The sequence below is a fragment of the Gambusia affinis genome, linkage group LG19, assembly GCF_019740435.1.
Source record: "Gambusia affinis linkage group LG19, SWU_Gaff_1.0, whole genome shotgun sequence".
Taxonomy (NCBI): domain Eukaryota; kingdom Metazoa; phylum Chordata; class Actinopteri; order Cyprinodontiformes; family Poeciliidae; genus Gambusia; species Gambusia affinis.
The window spans coordinates 4,287,847-4,306,869 of record NC_057886.1 but is presented as its reverse complement, the minus strand read 5'-3'; the positions used below and the strand labels follow the sequence as shown (position 1 = coordinate 4,306,869).

At 42.7% G+C, this 19,023-nt stretch overlaps 1 protein-coding gene across 3 annotated transcripts in view; it reads right to left on the bottom strand.

The window, feature by feature from the left end:
- Positions 1 to 19,023, bottom strand: part of pkn1b (protein kinase N1b) — a 44,558-nt gene that overhangs the window by 14,972 nt on the left and 10,563 nt on the right. Inside the window, exons 1-4 of one of the 3 annotated variants that reach the window (XM_044100446.1) lie at positions 11,494 to 11,702; positions 3,710 to 4,010; positions 2,018 to 2,163; positions 1,431 to 1,551 (exon numbers count right to left, since the gene is read on the bottom strand). In XM_044100446.1, coding sequence (XP_043956381.1) covers positions 1,431 to 1,551; positions 2,018 to 2,163; positions 3,710 to 4,010; positions 11,494 to 11,562 — 637 coding nt within the window. In that variant the 5' untranslated portion in view covers positions 11,563 to 11,702. Of the gene's footprint in view, positions 1 to 1,430; positions 1,552 to 2,017; positions 2,164 to 3,709; positions 4,011 to 8,746; positions 9,058 to 11,493; positions 11,703 to 19,023 lie in introns of those variants that run through there. The other 2 variants (XM_044100445.1, XM_044100447.1) reach the window with 2 other exon arrangements.

Below are 19,023 nucleotides of genomic sequence, written 5' to 3'. Positions count from 1 at the left end.
TTCTTCTATTTCTTCATTTTTGTTACATATTCAAGTTTTCCAGGGTGACTTCTACTTCGATTTACCAACAAGTTTCCTTTCCCTCAACGCTCCTATGTAGTTTAGAGCTGCTCTGATTTTGAAACGCATCAACAGACCAGATTTCTGATACATCAGCCAGCTGCAACAACTTGCACACACAGGTAGGGGGAGCTGTTTGCAAAGTTACACAGTCAAAAATGTCCAGTAATAATTTGAGTTATTTAGCCTGTCATAAAAGAAAAAGAATAGGGTGTTGAAATTTTCACCAGGTTATTTGTTTACTTGTAAATGCCAGTTTCAAACTAAATGTTTATTTAGTAACATAATCAAAATAAACTAAATATTTAGCTCCAAGCAAAGTATTTAGCTAGCGAGCTAAATAAGTGGAGTATTTACTTTATTAACTAAATATTTAACTTCAAATTAAATAGACAGTACTGTAAATATTGAACTAGACATTTATTTGCTCAGAGCAAAGTATTTAGTTCGGAGCAAAACATTTAGTTTGCTAACTAAATATGTAGCATGGAGCTAGACATTTATTATGTAAAATATTTTGCTTACAACCTAAATATTTAACGTGGAGTTGTATATTTAGTTTGTAAACTAAATATTTAGTTTAATTAAATGCTTAGTTCAAAACAGATTTTTTTTTTCTATTTTGACGGGCAAAATAACCCAAATTATAGCTGTTAATTTTCAATAATAACGTCACAAACTGTACCCCATACGCAGACTCACCCGCCTGTTTTGAAAACCAAAGAAACTAATTTTGGAAATGCAGATCCCAAACCCAGGATGTACAAAAACGATTTGCGTCGTGTCTGTCATTCTGCGTAAATCATAAGTGTAAGAGGGCGTATGTTTACTCGCTTAGATGTTTTCACAAATGTACATTAATTCGTTTAGGAAACTTTAAGGCGCTAAATGGATGAAAACCCAAATGTCCTCACAAGAAGCCTTTGAATGCGCCTCCTCTCCTCCTTCCCTGAAGCTCTTCCTGCTGCCATCTGGGAGACAGACTCCCTTCCTGGCCCCCTGCGCCTCCCCTGCCTCCTTTCTCCGGCCGCAGATAAATGAGGGATGGCTTTTAGTTGTTGGGCAACATCAAGGGGATGGAGGAACATCAATAAGGCTCTAACCTAAGAAGGCCGTAATGGATACATATATATGTGTGTGTGTGTGTGTGTGTGTGTGTGTGTTCTTCACTGGATGACTATACACTGTGAAGATCTGAAGCAAGAACTGATCGATTACCACTCGCGACATAAAACATGCAGCTCTTCCGGGTCCAAAGGGTGACAGGTGGGATGAAAGAGAGGATTGAGCTTAAAAGCGAATAATAATAATAAAAAAAAGAACAGAAGAAGAAAAGAGAAAAGAAAAAACAATAAAACAAAAGCGGGTACTTTGGTTGTCATTGGACTGCTCGGTGGCCTGCATGGCCTTTCGGATCTGCATCCGGATGATGTCGATTTTGGTTTTGCTGTCCTGCAGCATCTGCTGAGCCGACTGGAGGAGCTTCTTGTCCTGCAAAACACACAGCAGCAGAGCTCAAGTGTTGGAATCGGCAGCTGGATTGGGATGTTCGGCGCAGTGGGGAAAAAAAAGATCTCTACTTTTTGCCACACGTCCAACTAAATTTTATATCAGACAAAAATTGCATAAATCCAATTTACGCAAAATCTTCTTTTCCACCCATTCTGTCAGGGTGGAAAGGAAGATTTTGAGTTTTTTTCTTTTCCTTTCAAAAAGTTAATCAACTCAGGTCAATATGATGTGAAAAAGTAATTGCTCCCCTCAACTTGACTTTGTAATTTAATGCTTTGAAACTTAAAAACTCCTGCTCTTTCTAAAACTCTTATGGCCTGGCGGAACCCCAAACAAACAACATCACTTTTTTCCACAAGATGTTTTAGAAAACACTGTGGCCATTATTTTAGGAACGGCCCGTTCTGTAAGAAATGTAGATGTGAAAAGTGGACAGTGAGTGTACCTTGGTACCCCCACTTGCGTATATTGGGATCATGTTCTCTGCTCCCTGCTTGACCTTCAGCTCGATGTTTAGCTGTCGCTCCAAAGCTGCGATCCGCTGCTGATTGGCCGATGTCCGACTGACTGAGCCAGGAGACTGAGTGGTCTCTGCAGACACATGATAGAAGGTCGGGTTACTTCTGGTGTGTGTTCACATCACCAGAATGTGCTAAAGACCACATCTTAGTGCAGTTATTTTCTCACTGCAAAAAGGTCAAAACAAAAAAAATACTGTAAACATTCTCGACAAATACTAAAAACAAAGAGACCTACCGTAAATATATATTCACGATAAAACAAAAATGGTCAACATGGCGTGCTTGAGATTTATTAGACCTCAAACAGTTTTATTTTTTTAATTAGTTTTAGATTCGTGAAAGCTGCCCAACAAGTATACATCAAGTAATCCAGTCTTCTCAAAACTGCATTGCGGTTGCACTTTGTTATTTTCATTTAGGAGAACAAGATGGGACAGGTCAGGAGGGAAAAGCGGCGGCGTCTGTAACTTACAGGCACCCAGAGGTAGGATACCGAGTTCAGACAGGAGGCAGATTTTTGCTTTGATTTCATAAAGATTGTTAGAATTTCTGTCAGTAATTAATATTTCAGATTTGTTGTGTAACTGTAGGAACAGCAAGGAGAGAGAGAGAAACTCGCTGGAATGATGCTAACTAGCCTAGCACGTCACTGAACAGTGTTGCTCACCTTTTTCACTAGGACAGACAGGAGTGGCTATTAGAGCTGCTGCTGACTGACTCACATGTCGTTAAGTGTGGAAAAAGGTATAGAGAAAAGTTCAATGTATAAATATCTTGGTAATTACTTTTCCTTCATTTATAAATGATACCTAATGGCGACTAACAATAGTTTGTAGCTAAGCTACCTAATCTGAAACACTACACCATACCCACCTTTCTTGGGGGAGGAAATAGGTTATTAATTGACACCCTTCCTTTAGTCTGACTTCTCTTTCTTTTTTTTTCTTTTTTTTTGAAAACCTGACTTATTTTTCCTGGCTGGCTGGATTTGGTTGGAGTGCAGCAGAAGAAGAAGCACCACAACTCCAAGAACCACGACTGTGTGCATATCTATTTGTCAAGCTTACAAATTTAGTAATAGTTATTAATTGTGGTTAATCACAGAGCTAGAGAGTGGTAATGATCAAACGAAATACAGCTAAACGTTTACTTTTAGTAAATGTAGAAATTAATTCAAGCTTGGAGCAGCGTTGAAAGACCCTCGCACTTTGTAACCGAGGTTGTTCCGCTTTTCCACCTCATCTTCTTCCAATAACCTGCCATGCAATTCCGCACGTCGCCAGCAGGCTTCCAACTCAGAAGTAGCAATTTACCAAGTTCAGAACACAAATGTGACTCACCAATAACTCAAAGTGACTTGGAGGGATTTATCAGTGGACCAAATTTCAAATATTAGATGCATAGGTCTGTCTGAGCTTAGGGGGCGCTGGTGAGCCATTTGGCCGCAACCAGATTTTGGTGAGTTTTTGAGTATGTTTAGGCCCTCCTAAAAGGCAATTTATAACAACAACAAAAAAATTGTTCTCGAAAATCAAACACAACTTCGCAGCACTTTTGCTGCCCACGCCTGATGATGAAACGATTCACGGGCGTCGCGTCGCCTTCCTGCTGTCTACCTTGGTTGTCGTCCGGACCCTTGACGACAATGTGTGCATCCAGCTCCTGCAGCTGAGCCTGGAGCGTCTCCACTTTGCGCTTGGAGCTGCGGAGCTGCGAGTCCACCTGCTGGCCCTTCCTCTTGTCCGTGATGGCCCTGCGCAGATTCTCCGCGCCCTCCTTGATCTTCAGCTCCTTGCGGATCTCCCTGCGGATCCTCTCGCGGTGCTCGTCCAGCCGCTGCTGCACGCTGGAGTCCGAGAAGTCCGAGTTCTGGTCCAGGCCGAGCTGCTGGAGCACCGACAGGCCATCCGGGTCGGTCTAGAGAAGGACAAAACAAACGTGGTCAGATGCAGAGGTCGAAACATTTCGTTCAACCAACACTCGGTAATATGGCGGTTACTCTATTTGAGACAAAAAAGGGACCAAATGAGAACATCTGATGGAGTGAGGATGAGTCAGAAAGAACGCTAACCCACCATTCTGACAAACTGAAACAAAGAAGAAAGGAAGGGGAAACAGAAACCGAGTGAATCGTCATCCTGTGAAACCTACACAGCTGACACCTTAAGGCAGAATCAAAGCTGAGGTTCCATTTAAGAGCATAAAGATCTGAGTGCTCACATCAGCAGCCCAAACAAGATTACAGCAGATTAGAACAGAGTCAATTAGGATCCCTGTCTGCTTCTGCTCGTGTCACATTGGAAACAAAGATGTTTAAATATCATAAAAAGTGAGCATAAAGCTTTCATAACTTCAACTTGCCAGGTTGTTTTTATGTCTCGTCTTATTTTTGCTGTTCTTTTGTTAAAATCTACAACCAGGCAGTATCTGTCTATCAACACAACACAGAATCCAAGAAACTACTTCCCTCCTCATGTCAAAATAAGAGTGTAACACTTAGCGAGTCTCACCAGATGAAGACATGCTTGCAGCAGCGCTTTGAAAAGCAAATTTTACTAAGGTTATTATTACACTCCTAGTGAACAACCAGATAAAATGTACTTCATTTTATTTGGTTGTGACTTTGTCTCATTTGAGGTAAATCAGATTTTCTTGTGTTCTGGGCATTGTCAAAAAGAAAGAATCATGAATTCAGAAGTTAGTCCTGAAAACTAACTCCTGAATTTCTTAACTTCACAAAAGAGTTATATTCCACAAGTAAGAAGACACTGAAAATAGGGTTTCTGCAGGTTTCACCTATTCAAATTTCAGACCTTTCAAGATCTTTTAAAGACCCATCCATCCATTTTCTTTACACCCTTTGTCCCTAATGGGGTCGGGAGGGTTGCTGGTGTTTATCCCCAGCTACGTTCTGGGCGAGAGGCGGGGTCACCCTGGACAGGTCGCCAGTCTGTCGCAGGGCAACACAAAGACATACAGGACAAACAACCATTCACACACACACTCACACCTAGGGAGAATTTAGAGAGACCAATAAACCTGACAGTCATGTTTTTTTTTGGACTGTGGGAGGAAGCCGGAGAACCCGGAGAGAACCCACGCATGCACAGGGAGAACATGCAAACTCCATGCAGAAAGACCCCGGGCCGGGAATCGAACCCAGGACCTTCTTGCTGCAAGGCAACAGCTCTACCAACTGCGCCACTGTGCAGCCCCTTTTAAAGACCAGTGAAAGGAATTTAAAACCTACGTCTCCACAGACACGTGCAAACTTCTTCTGGCCAACGGGCAATAAATCTGCACTTACCCAAGATGGACACACAATAGCAAGCTTGCTAGTTATCTTTTTAGCTAGCTAACCATAGTTATGTCTGCTAGTCAGATAGCCTCGCTAGCAAGGGTGTGTTTACATAGCTAGAAATACATTAAGGTGGGGCGTGCTGTGGTGTTCTGAGACATGAATGAAAGAACCAAGACAACATTCCAAGTATGTTTTTGATGAGGAAATAACATTATAACATGATGTAAAGCTAAAATAAAAACATTTAAAAAAACAAAAAACCTTTAATGATTTTTATTTAAATACCATGACGCTGGGAAAAGTGTGATATTATTATTCAACGTTATCATGCAGTGAGAATCTCACACCACTCCATTCTGAGTAATGAACTGCATATTTTTCTTTTAAAAAAGCAACAAATAAAAATAAATACTGGTAGATCGACATCCATCCACTGGTGTTACATCACACCGGCCTCATCGGATCCGACTCAATCACATATTCAGTCATTGTCCCACCGTCCCCTCCTCTCTGCTGCTGACTAATGACAAGGGACTCGGAGTCTTTCACCGTGCAGCCAGCCCTCCAAGCTCCGGGGATCTGATTACAGCTCCTCCGGCTCTCTGTGACCATCCAGCTACCCGCCGGCCGCGGTCACAGCTCTCTGCTCATTAAAGCTGTAATCCATCTGCTTGCACAATGCACTACAGCAGCCTGAGCAGCACAGCATCCACCACAAAGTGCTTACAGGATTTTCAACTGCAGCTTTAATGCACAACTCAAAGACACGCGACTAAGTATGTTTGACAAACCGGCAACAGAGAGGGATCTTCAGGAGGGATATCTCTGTAGAAATTGTGTTGTTTTCCAATAGAGTAGTTGGAGAAAAACAGTAAATTTAAATAGAGATGCGTCAAGATGCTCACGTTTTATCCAACCTACCTGGTGACTGGATGGATAGAAGCTCAAAAATCCAATAATTTTCACTTACTAATGAACGCAGGTTGGCAAAATGAAGGCCTCACCAGCTAGAACACTCTTCAGTGTGGGGGCTCTTCAGAGAGAGAGAGCAAGACTTCCAACCAGACCTGTCATAACAAATTTGGCTGGGCGATAAATTGTCCCATAAGTTATTGCAATAAACAATATTGTTGTTTTGAGACCGTTTTCAAGTAATGTAATTTTAATGGCATAATAATGCAAGAACCCATTCTCAATACTCAATAAACTTTAAGTTATAATGCACATTTAACATTGGAATTGGAAAATATTTTAAATATACAAAATAAATACGGATATTTATTTTGAAACAAGAAATAAAATGAATTATAAAGTCTGGACTAGTTGAGACCAAACAAACAAACTGGAGACTTTTGTCGTCCAATTTTTGGTAGAGAGAGAAAAGAGAAAAAGGCTACATTATGGAAATGAAAACTAGGGAGCTTGTTTTCATTTACCGGTATCATGAAATTAATTGATTTGCCGCTTAATGTGACAGGCTTACTTCTAACGTCTGTCTGTCAGAAACTCAGGATGTGGACATGCTGACAGATGTTTTTTGGAAATCTCAGAGAGGGCTTTTTCACAACGCGATCCAGAGCCTGTCATTGGCTCCTGAACGGGATTTTGAACCATATTTCCATTAGAAGAATGAGGTTCCAGTTGGACACTGTGGAAAACACCTGCACATCCTCAACTGTGCAGTGAAGATGTACACACACACACACAGACACAGACACGCACACACACACACAGAGACACACACGGTTCAGTTCCCGGTCTGAAGGTTCAGCATCATTTCAGAAGGTTGTGGTGCCAAACCCAGAGAGTTTTCCGTCACTCTTTGGCTTTGAGGTCCCTTTAATATTTGGCTTAAATCAACCATTTCCCTGTTTGGTTTAATTCAGTCTTAGACTCATCGGTCCACGTCGTGTGAGCCGCTCAGGGAAAACGTTTTCCAGGCATGTTGACAGTGGTTTTGATCGTCCTCAACTTGTAGACTATCGTCCACACAATCAAACAGGTGATTCCGAAGTCCTTTGAGACGTTTTTACTGAACTCATAAGCTGCTAAAATCTCCTTTCAGAAGGCGTCAGACGGATCCTCAGCGTTTTCTCGTGGTGCTTACCTTCACTTCAACAGTCAGGAGCCTCAATCTAAAGGTCAAACTCTCTTTAAAACGCAGAGTGACAATGTACTAATCGTGTGACCCCGGTGTGATTTTTCTGTGTGGAAATGTCACAGCGTTAAGTAAGATCAAATGTAAGGGTGTCATAATTTATTCCTGACAAGAAAATAGATTTTTTTCCAATATATTTTGCAAAAAAAATTACTCTTTCTTCAGTTTCTATTCTTTACATTTATCTGTTGATTAAAGTTTATCTGTTGATTAAAGTTGACAACTGTAAATCCATTCATAACAGCTGACAACAGAAAGGTGTAAACAAAGTGGGTAACACTTTATTAGACAGCGTGTGCACAAAGACTGACATGTTACAAGCATGTTCATAACACCTGTCATGAACATGAAGAAGTCTTCATGAATGTTTACGAAGGTGACCATTTTTAATGGATTTTAATACAGGTTTTAATGCAACTTCTCATTAAATGTGTCGTTATTTATTGAGCAACAGTCGTAAACATTCATGGAGACTCCTTCGTGTTCAGGACAGGTGTTATGTCATGTTTATGGACATGTCGTGTCAGTTTTATACACACCCCAACAAATAAAGAGTTACCAAAAAGGGTTTCTCATGTCGCGCTCCTCCTAAAATATTATCCCAAGTTATTTTTTCCCAAAAGAGATTTTGGCAAAAAAGAAAGAAACAAACAAACAAACAAAAACACTTTTAGACAGTTATTTTAGGAAGGTGACATTTTCTTATGGAAAAATTGGAATCAACTGCAAGTTGTGACAAAGGGTCAAAGATTGACAAAAACTAAAGAACATCTCTACTTTTATAACACGTATCTTTGGCACACTTTAGCACTGATGAGGTAGGCAAAAAAAAAAACAAAAAAACAAAACAGCTCAGTGTGAGCAGGCAGGCGGCTCGCGGCAGCACAGAAAGCAAAGCCAGCAGCGAACCACGAACGACAGGAAGGGAGAGTTTTTTTGTTTCTCTGACGCACAATGCAACCTAATCCTTCGTGTTTCCCCAACAAAGCAGTTCAGGAGCGAGCTGGGGGACAGATCACCCCACTCAAAGCCACAAAATATCACAATCGATTCGCAGTGGCAGAGCAGATGTTTTGACAGGAAGTTGAACGAGGAAGCTGACAGAAAAAGACGGCCATAGCTGAGGATGGAAAGAAGGCTCAGGCAGAAGCAGGTGGCGGCGTCAAGGCCCCGCTCCGGCTCGAAGTCGCCTACCGAAGACTCGGCGTCGCTCTGGTCGCCGGGTACCGTGGAGTCAGTCAGCTGATCCCCCACGACGTCCTCCAACAAGGCCTCGCTGGCCATCGCTGCTGGTCTCCTCGCTGGCCTAACTCACGCGCACAGCAAGCCTCTGACACCAATCGGGCAAACCTATTGCGCTATTCCTGCCTCTTCAAAATCCAAGATGTCCATGAATCAAAAAACAGGAGAGAGAGAGAGAGAAATAAAAAGCAGGGCTAAATCTGGAGCGAGGAATCGAGATGGAGAAAAGGAGGAAAGAACAGTAGAGAGACGGCCGCCCCACCTCGCTGCTTCCTGTTCTGCTCTTTGCCAAATAGAAAGCGAGAAGCCGTGCACTCTGCGCACACACACACGCCCACACACACACACACACACACACACACACACGATCGCCTGGGTTTTGTAAGTGAGAGAGATCGCAGTCACTCTGCTTCCTGCTACCGGGCTGTTGTGACAGAACGCGCTCGCTCTGACCTCCAGAGGCCGTCCTCGTGGATGTTATGAAGTGTGTGTGAGAGAGAGAGAGAGAGAAGGGGAGAAAAGTACAGATTACTCACATCAAGTGTGAATTAGAGTCAAAACAGAGGAAAATTGAGAATATAGATGAGGTCAAAAGGCCACCGCAGACCAAAGTGATATGTTGTTTTTTTTTAAAATAGGAGAAAATAAAACACTTTTTTTGGACCTAAATTGGTTTGTGTTGCCCTGCGATGGACTGGCGACCTGTCCAGGGTGACCCCGCCTCTCGCCTGAAACGTCTTGCTAGAAATAGGCACCAGCACCTCTCATAACCCCAGTAGGGACACAGGTGTAAGAAAATGGTTGGATAGATGGGTCGTTTGTGATTCTAAAAGCATGATGACCTCAAGCAAAAATACTAGGGTTATACATAAATCTAAATTAAGATCTTGGTTCTTTAATTCAGATCAGAAATACAATAATAATAGTGACTTTTCCTGCCTAAATGCCGTGACACACCCCTTTGAGTCTGGACAAGCCTGCATTTCATTCTAGTTTTAGCTGAGCTGACTGAATGGCAGCGGTACCCTTATCACTACAGCCTCTTAGGGGCGATAATGAGCTGGTTTCAACACTGGAGGACAAGGAGTAAATATTTCAGGGTGTTTTCACACCTGAGAGTCCAACAGACTCAGTTTGAAACGGCAACATTTGTCACATTTTCGGCTGGTGCAGTTAGCTTTCACACTGCACCGTCTCAAGCGAACCAAACCCATTGGAAAACCTCTCCCCCATCTGGGCTGTGGTGGTGCTGCACCAGGAACCACTGAAGGAAACAACAAAAAAAGCTCTGAAGAAGACACCAAAGAAGACACGACTTCCTTCTTCATGTAACAAATAAGAATGGAGTGGCGTCAGACTTTAGCAGTTGGAAGATTCCTCTTTGGCAAAAGACCACGAGGTATTTCTCTTGCTAGCGCTAGCAACACACAAGTTTATTTTGGTTGCATTTACCCACAATGCCCTGCGTTACAGTCTGCTTCCGTCTTTTGGAGTGCTCTCCGGTCTGCTTGGCGTTCACAGATGTTTTTGTGCCGCACCAGAGTTCACTTCAACGTTACCGAGACCCCTGTGTGTAGGCGGATCAAAGTTTGCTTTGTTGGTCCACGTCAAACTTTGGCTGCATCCGAACCTCCCCAAATGACCCTGAAAGGTTTTGGGGTTTTTTCTCTGTGTTAATTTGGGTTTTTGGGTTGTTTTCAGTTAAATTGAGTCTCCATGTTGTCCTGTCCACCCCTTGATTGCCCCCAGCTGTCCCTTGTTTCTCCTGATTGTCTCCTGGTGTATTTAATCCCACCTGTGTTTGAACCTCTTCTACTCCGACTTCTACTAAAACCCTCCAAAATGGAAGACCAAAAACATCTATGGTCTCAAAGCATTTCAGCTTTTAATGTGAGCTAAAGACACCAACTGATAAAAAAAACAGCTATGTGCTTTAATCTCACTCCTCGCACACACACACACACACACGCACACACACACGCACACGCACACACACACACACACAATAACACCCAACACCGCTGCAAACCACTGAGCTGCACTCGGATGCCTGGTGCAAGTCTTTGTGGGCTGATACTGATGACGACATTTACGGCACACACCTTTTACGTAACGCGTACAGCAGAGTGGACTTATGAGTATGAAACAGGCAGTTGCGCACCATGATGGTTTGTGGTTTTTGCCAAGAAAAATGTTTCAGCGACCTGACCAGCACTGTGGCGCGACAAGTCGGAGGAAAGGGGGGGAAAGGACCTGCAGTCTTTCACTTCGTCCTATCCAGACAACACCTTGCAAGTCAAGTGGCAAAAAAAAATTAAATCAAACAAGACGTCGAGTAATCAGTTGGCAGAGAGAAGCTCTGACTGTTTGTTTGTGACCACTTTTCTCTCTGATTTCTGTCCTCTTCCTGTCCGCCTTAGACGAGCAGATCAAGAGTTCATCTGACTCAGACACTGAGCAGTGCGGTGTCACAGGCCCTTGAAGCCCACACTGAATATTTCTCATGAAATAATCCCCACAGTCCGAGACAGAAAGGCAAGTAGCACATTCAGTTCTTTGTTACTCTGCTGTAAAGGGAATAGGAAGTGAAATCACATGAAGTTAAGTACACAGGCGGCGGACCGGGCCTCGTCGCCTGCTGTATCTCTCGCATTAACTTCCCGCGCACGTATGAGCAGGTATTAAATTTACATCCTTACCGAGCAGCTGGGCCTCCTGCAGTCTGCTGTGTCCCTTGGAGTGGTGGCTGCAGAGATAGCAGCCCCCATGCATCCATACTGCCACTCACTCCTTTACGCAAACATCCGAGCCATCCTTATCGTCACTGCAACGCTTAGATGGGAAAGTCGAACGGTTGAACATGTCCAAGACCTGTCGTGATGCCCGCAGTCACACAGTGAAATAGAGGCAGCAGCTAAAAGTGAGCTGACCACACTACCAGGAACTAAGATCACATCACTTTTTACAGCCACAGCTCTTAAAGTTACAGTCTGACAGGAGCCGACTATGTGTCAACAAATCGGACAATGTTTCAAATCTTAAAGCTGGTAGCTTTAAAATCGGATCAAATCATTTTATTCCTCCTTATCAGGGAGCTTAAGCGTTCAAACATAACCGTTCCAAGTTTAAACTGCGCTTTCACTCTAACAGGATGTTCATTAGCTTACCACACAAGGTACTCAGCTGTAAGGTCCCATGTTACGTCACTCTCTGCTTGGCATATACAGAGACGTGAGTCCCCAGTGTCAAAAACAAAAAGGTCTCTTTTTTTTTTAGAAAGATAATGATGATTATGGGGGAATTTTCATCTACGCTGATCTCTAGAGATCCTCAACCTAAATTAAAATCCTTACAGATTCTGACCTGAACCCATAAACCATGTGTCTCTTTAAAAGTCCATGTCTCCTCCAACCCCTTGAACTTGACAAACATTGGGGCAGTATTCTGACATGAAAAAGGTTTATGTGGACAGTTCTGATGGCATCCAGCATTACTGAAATGACAAGATCTTCTCAGTGTTGGAGGCTCCATTAAAACCTTGGTACTTCTTCCTCCACTGGAAAAATTGAGGGTCAGGTTGTACAGGGGCCTCAAACATCCCTGTCGTCTAAGGCCCCTGGTCTGTGCCATTATGACTGAGTCTTTCAGTGGGACGACGCTGCGGTTCACAATGCCCGTCTCACAAAAGGACTTCATCCAGGAGAACAACGTCTTTCTTCTGGGTAATTCTGTTTGCCCCATGATCTAAATTCCACTGAAATCGTTTGGGGGTGAATGGCAAAGGAGGTTTACAAAATCAGATGTCAGCCCCAGCCCATGGAAGTCCTTCCTGAAGCCATCTTCACCCCATGGAGCAGCACTACTACCAGACTGTCAGAAATAATGACATCAAGCTTGCCTAACTGGCCTGGTAAGGATGTGTGGACTGAGATTTAAAACGATTGGATCTGATTTTTCCCAATCACTAATGTTTGGTTGTGACATATGTCTCGATTGTACAGGAAGCTACACTACGAATTTTATACCATCCCCCACTGCAAAGAGAGAAATGTCAAGCAGAACAAGATGGGTGTTAATGCTGATTCAGTATTTGGAAGCGTGGCCAAAACGGGCTCCACTCACTTCCTCCGCTGCCATTGGCAAACTACAACCCCAGATAAGCCGACCACAATTCAAAACTCCAGCTCACAAGCCTGATGTCACCGTTCATAATTTGTCCTTCTGTTCACTGAAAGTCATCGTAATAAATTGAGATCAATGAGAAAAATCCCAGACGGAGCATGGAAGGGAGATGAGAATCGAGCAGAATTGTGCAGGAAGGCAACAGCCATGCTACTAGCCAAACAATTATTTTGAAACAGTCTAGAAAAGATCAGACATCCCACTGATGAGTCCCTTTAGGAATCCTTTGAAAATAGTTTTAGGAATTTGTTTAAGTTTAAGGCCAGTGCGGTTTCTTTTGTGCTTGTGCCATTTTTTTAAATTATTTTTTTTTGGGTTCTGCTTCTTTTTCCTCCTTTGGGATTTTGATGCACAGCTTTTAACCTAATTACCATTCATCCATACGTACTTCTTGCAGGCACAGTAAGGGGCACTTTGGGGTTCAATGTCATCTGCTGATGTCGGTCCGGTGACTTTGATAAACTCCACTGTCAACGCAGGCATCTATCCTTTGTCGGGACACCAGAGCCAACAGCGCAGAAGACCAGAGGACACGTATCATAGCAACCTGGGCCTCCATTACACTTCAGCAGAACAAGCACACCGCGCTGATGCAGTAATTGATGCAAAAGGTGCCACAGCAAAGAGCATCAGTTCATAGAAGTGAACACAGTTTTCAGGAGCCCGACGTTTCTGTTTAAAACATCTTTATTTATTGAACTTATGTAATGTTGTCATTTTGTGAGCCCCTCAATTTTTGGCTTAAGCCATGACCATCAAAACGACGAGAAATAAAAGGTCACATTTTTCACTCTGTGGACTGAATCTATACTTGAGCTTCACTTTCTGAAATCAGTCACAACAAATATTCAACTTTTTCAACTAACTAACTTTTTAAGATGTACCTTTACTAATAATATAACAACGTGTTTGAGAGTGAAATCAGGACTTTTGCAGACATGTCGGGTGACGGAAACGGGTGTGTTGGTAGGAAGAAGCTGGACCTTAAAGCCATGAACTCCAGCTTCAGGCCTTCAGTTGGCATTTTCTAGTTGTTATTCAGCGAATAAAAAGAAACTTTAATTTCTGCTCAAACGTCGATATCTGGACACAGCCTCAGTCACGGATTTGGGTTAAGAGGGGGTGAGGGAATTTGTTTGGAGGTGGATGTTTGCGAGCGTCGGGAGGGGTTGGTTAATCTCTATATACACACACAAACACGCAGATCGACACACTTCTCGTGAAGCAAAGTGACAGATACCATGGGGGGGGGAAAAAAAGCATAAATAATACACAAAGGTTTGAGCATCAAGAATGAACCCTCAGCTCATGTCAACTCCCGCAAACCTACAAACACAGAGGCTTAACGTGGCGATGAATAAAACAGCAGTGTGAGGCAGCCTGAGCTTCATGTTGAGAGTAACCAACAGGAAGACGCGTTGCCTCTCATTATGTCAACACAGCGGGCCGGACTACGCTTTGGGACGAGCTGAAATATGCGGGCCGGTTTCACTCAACTCCCCGCGTTTGCTGCGACGTACTTGGGTGAAATATGTTGGCTAATTCTCTAAATCTCCGGCTAAAGCAGCAGTTTGGCCTTTTTGGGGGGGGAAACGGCTCAGTTGTTTAGTTGTTTGGTCTTCGATGAGAGGATTGATACGCCTCACATGTTGGTGCGCTGAATGTGAGGTTAGTGCCCACAAAGAGCGCGTGGCAGTTTCTTGCACCTATTAATGTTTATTACGTTATGAGAATCTTTGAAGTATTTTATTTGGATTTGAAAGAAAAAAAACTATTATTTTTTGTTTTGCAATTTGTACACCTTTCAGTCTCTACCAGCTTTAGACATTTCTGGTCTTTCTTCCTTTTGTTGGAGAGCTTTAATGTGAACTCCGACTTTCAAGCTATACAATCCATCGACTCTTAACTAATTTAAATCTTGACTTTGACTGGGCCATTTGGACCAGGGATGCACCGATCCACCTTTTTCACATCCAATACCAATACCAACATCTGAGGTGCAGTATTGGCAGATAACAATCCGATACAGAAAAATAGCACTGAATTGACTAAAAACGTTATTTAAAAAAAACCCACAGACATAGACGTGCTAAATTACAACTCTATTTGATAACTGCATGAGTGCAGCACACTTAGATACACCAACAGCTTCACAACTTTAATTTATTCAGTTAGCGAAATTACAAACCGTGTAGGGGACACAGCAAACATGTGGAGGAAGTCGCCCAGCGTGGAAAACCAGGATTGTACACCTGCCTGAACACACCGTCCCCATGATGACCCAAGATGATGTCAGCCTCATGTTGTAACATTGGATGTCATCAGGAGAGGCAGAAATGTTAACAGAATGATGGAAAGAAAGTAATCCAGGAAGAAAAGCTGATAGAAACAGCAAAAGACTTTAGATTTCACTTTTCAGCAGCACCACAATCCTAAACATACAGCCAGAGCTCCAACAAAAGGGTTTATATCAAAACGTACTGGAATAGCTGGAATGGCCAAGTCAAAGTCTAGATACACAACTTCAGTCTCTAAATGTGTTCAACTGAATGCAGCAAAAACATGGTTTGATCTCGTGTCCTGAAATCCTAATAAAACACATTGAAGCTTGTGGTCGTCACGTGACAAAATGTCAATAAAGGTCATGAGATTTTAAACACTTCTGCCACAAACTCCTATTTCACTGAGCGTCCCTCACTTCTGAGAGGCAGACTGCCGAAAAGCGTGTCGCTTAAGAACCAGCCGTGTTGCGAGTCCGGAGCTGTGTTCCTCTCCCGGTTCTATTTTTGCCGTTGTTACTCAGGAACAGAGAAGCACAAAGGAAGGGAGCCACGCAGCTGCTCACACTGGGCCCGGCAGGTCAAGCTCTGATTGGCTCCCAAAGCCGTTCTGTGACGTCACAGTGAACCCGGGGCTCAGCGGTGCTTGTGAAAATAGCTGACACTGTGACTTTGGTCTGCTGCTGTCAATGAAGAAAACAGAAGCATCCATATGTTTAAATGTATTCAGTGTCTTTTCTTCGTGGACTTTGGACAACTTTCTAAATCTCATTGAATTTGAATTGTTCTTTATAGATCAAATATATATTGTTTCGCCCCTTCCTGTTTCTGATCGCGACACACCTGGGTTATGTTACCACCAAGCGGTCAAAAACAATATTTCTCCTTGTTGTGGTACGTTGAGGCAAATAAGAAGAGATACTGCATCACTATGTAGATGTCATGTGATATCCTGAGCATTGCTTAGAAGGTTTGAGGTTAAGAGGAGAGCAGAACCGAGTCTTCATGGGATCCGAAGGGCGCTGGGCCACGATGCCACCCTCAGCAGTTCCCGGTATGTCCCAACAGTCCTGAGGCCATAAAAGTGAAGCAAGCTGATAAGAATAACAATCTCTTCCTCACACATGAGGAAGAGTTGGTCAGTTGCAATTTAGAGCAGCAACGAGGGGTTCAACAATAAATTGGCCCGGTTTTCCTTCATTTTAAGAAATCGGACGGCACTTTAATGACAAACCGATCTTATCCATGTGCTATGATTGTTTAAAATAATCCATTTAAGAACGAACAAACTTATTCACATGAGATTTTAATTGCATTTCTAATTTAAGGGAAACGCTGCAATTGTGGAATCGTGTTTTTACAACGTTGGCGGAACATCGACAAAGTTTTGTGCATATTTGTAATGGAAACGCAGCAACTGTTGGCAACTTTTCACCACATTCAGCAACTTTCAGATGGGAAAAAAAAGATATTTGTCAAAACAGGAATCAGCATGTCAGTTTTATTTTGTTTAGAGATCGGTGAAGGGCAATAACGGTGTAATGCTATTCACTGCTATTGCAAAGTACTAATACCCCTTAAGCCACTGGTGTCAAACTTCAGTTCTTCAGCAGATGCCCTGCATATTTTTGACGTTTTTCAAAGTGCAACGGACCTGAATGACATAATCAGGTCATTAACAGGACGCTGTAGTACTGGTGTGCACGAGAAGGTAATTCAGTCATTTGATTCAGGTACATTGGACTCGGCACACATCCTAAAGTTGCAGGACACCGTCCCCCGAGGTTTGACGTCCCTGACCACCATCAGTGTGTGAGAATGACTGAATGTAGTCTGAAGCCCTTCTGGGGTCCTCTGGACTTGATAAAGCGTTGTACAAGTCCCGGCCATTTACCATTACTATCACACACTGGGACAAATTCGTACATCGCTTTCAAGCAGACGGATAATGATGCACGGTCTGAAAGTTGTTGAATTGCATTTCTGTTTAGACTCTTTGAAGCAAAGCTTTGTAGAATCACTTTCTGTTGCAATTCCAGCTGTAAGTCTTTGTCTCTACCGAACTAAAACATTTGCTCATCCATCTCGCAAAGGAGCTCACTGACTAGATTAGAAGGAGAGTGTACATTTTCAGCTCTAGCCACAGATTTCCAATAAGATTTAATAGACTTGGCCATTCTAGCATGAATACACTTTGATCGAAACCATTCTTCATTAACTTTGGCTAGACTCGTTGGCCTGAAGATCTAAAAGGTTGGAGGACAAAGCAAACTGAACACACTTGTTGCTCTCTTCCCCTCCCGCTGAGTGCTGTCGTAATCGTCAGCATTGGTAAAAACAGATAATCATCTGACCTGCTGCCAGATTCATTTTTAATCTACCACGTCCATTACCGTCGCGTCTGCACAGCCATTCCATTACACATCGGGGGCATTTCCCGCTCCCCGTCTCCCAACACCAACCGCTGCCTGCCACTCGCCGGGATGATGCTGTAGCGCTAAGCACGGCCGTAAAGCACGTCGTCGAATCGTTGGAGAGTGCAGGAAGACCCGAGTTGACATTTTAATAACCTCAGTTTGATCTTCCGGCGGACATCCTAAATGATTTACACAACATCGGGGTCTGGATCGGTCCCAGGGAGTTAGGGAGGTAGTAATGGATCGGGTCCAGAAGAAGCTCGTTCACTTTCAGTTCTTCATCCTGAGATTCTGGGGGGTTTGGTGGTGAAGGGGGGGTTGTAAGATGGTGAGTTATAGAACATTCATGAAGGAACGCTACACTGAAACTCATTTAACCCGCTCTGCTGGGAAGTTCCTCCTTGTTAGCAGGAACAGTGTGTGTGCCACTCACTAAAAATAGATTGAGACAAGTGAGAACATTATGAAGCAGCATGGCTCACAATCAGAAGCCAGTCGTTACCACTTAATGTCTGCATTTATTAACAATTAACAGATAAAAGCTCTACTTTTCTCCCAAGTTTGAAAGTTAAATAGATATTGTTTGAGAATTCAAAGGATATATTTGGCATAACTATGACCACTAGATGGCAGTAAAGTTTTGAATACGCTTCAATAAGCATGGATCGTTTACAAGCACCAGGTGACTAGACCGCGGCCAACCGGTTCAATGTTCGCAGATGTTTTTCATGGAACGAAGCTTTAAAATAAAAAGTGACCCATTTATGTTGTTTTTGGTAAAGTAAATCTAAAATATGTTTTAAAATTCAGCTTGGGAAGCTGTAATACCGTGACGCTGCCTGGCAGGCTATTGGCTAGAGTTTTTAAAGCAGCCAATCCGGTTGCACCGTTCATTCTGCTCGGCCTAGAGGGGGTCCGCTGTGTACTGAAATCTAAGAGTCAACTTTTGAAGTTTCTGCCATGCCAGTGAAGTAGCAAAGCTTTACAACATGATGGTGTCTTTTAAATGTTTTACCATTAGTTAGTTATTTTATAAGCTTCATTTTGATGCTTGTAAATCACTCGCAAATAACTTTGGCTTTAGTTATGCTGCTCATGAGACATTACTTCATAAAGAATAGCTCTTTACAAAAAAAAAAAACATAAATTGATCAAACCTAAAATTGAACACCCAGATTGAACATATTTAAATTATTATGCTTTTTAAAAAAAATTTGATATAATTTCAGGTCATTTGTTTACTTACTACAGGAGAACCACGTTGTTTAAATCCACTGAATGATAGATCCCCTGGGGTTACCATGGAAACACTAGTTGTTCAAAAGCCTGTCGTAATAAGTAATTAATCAAT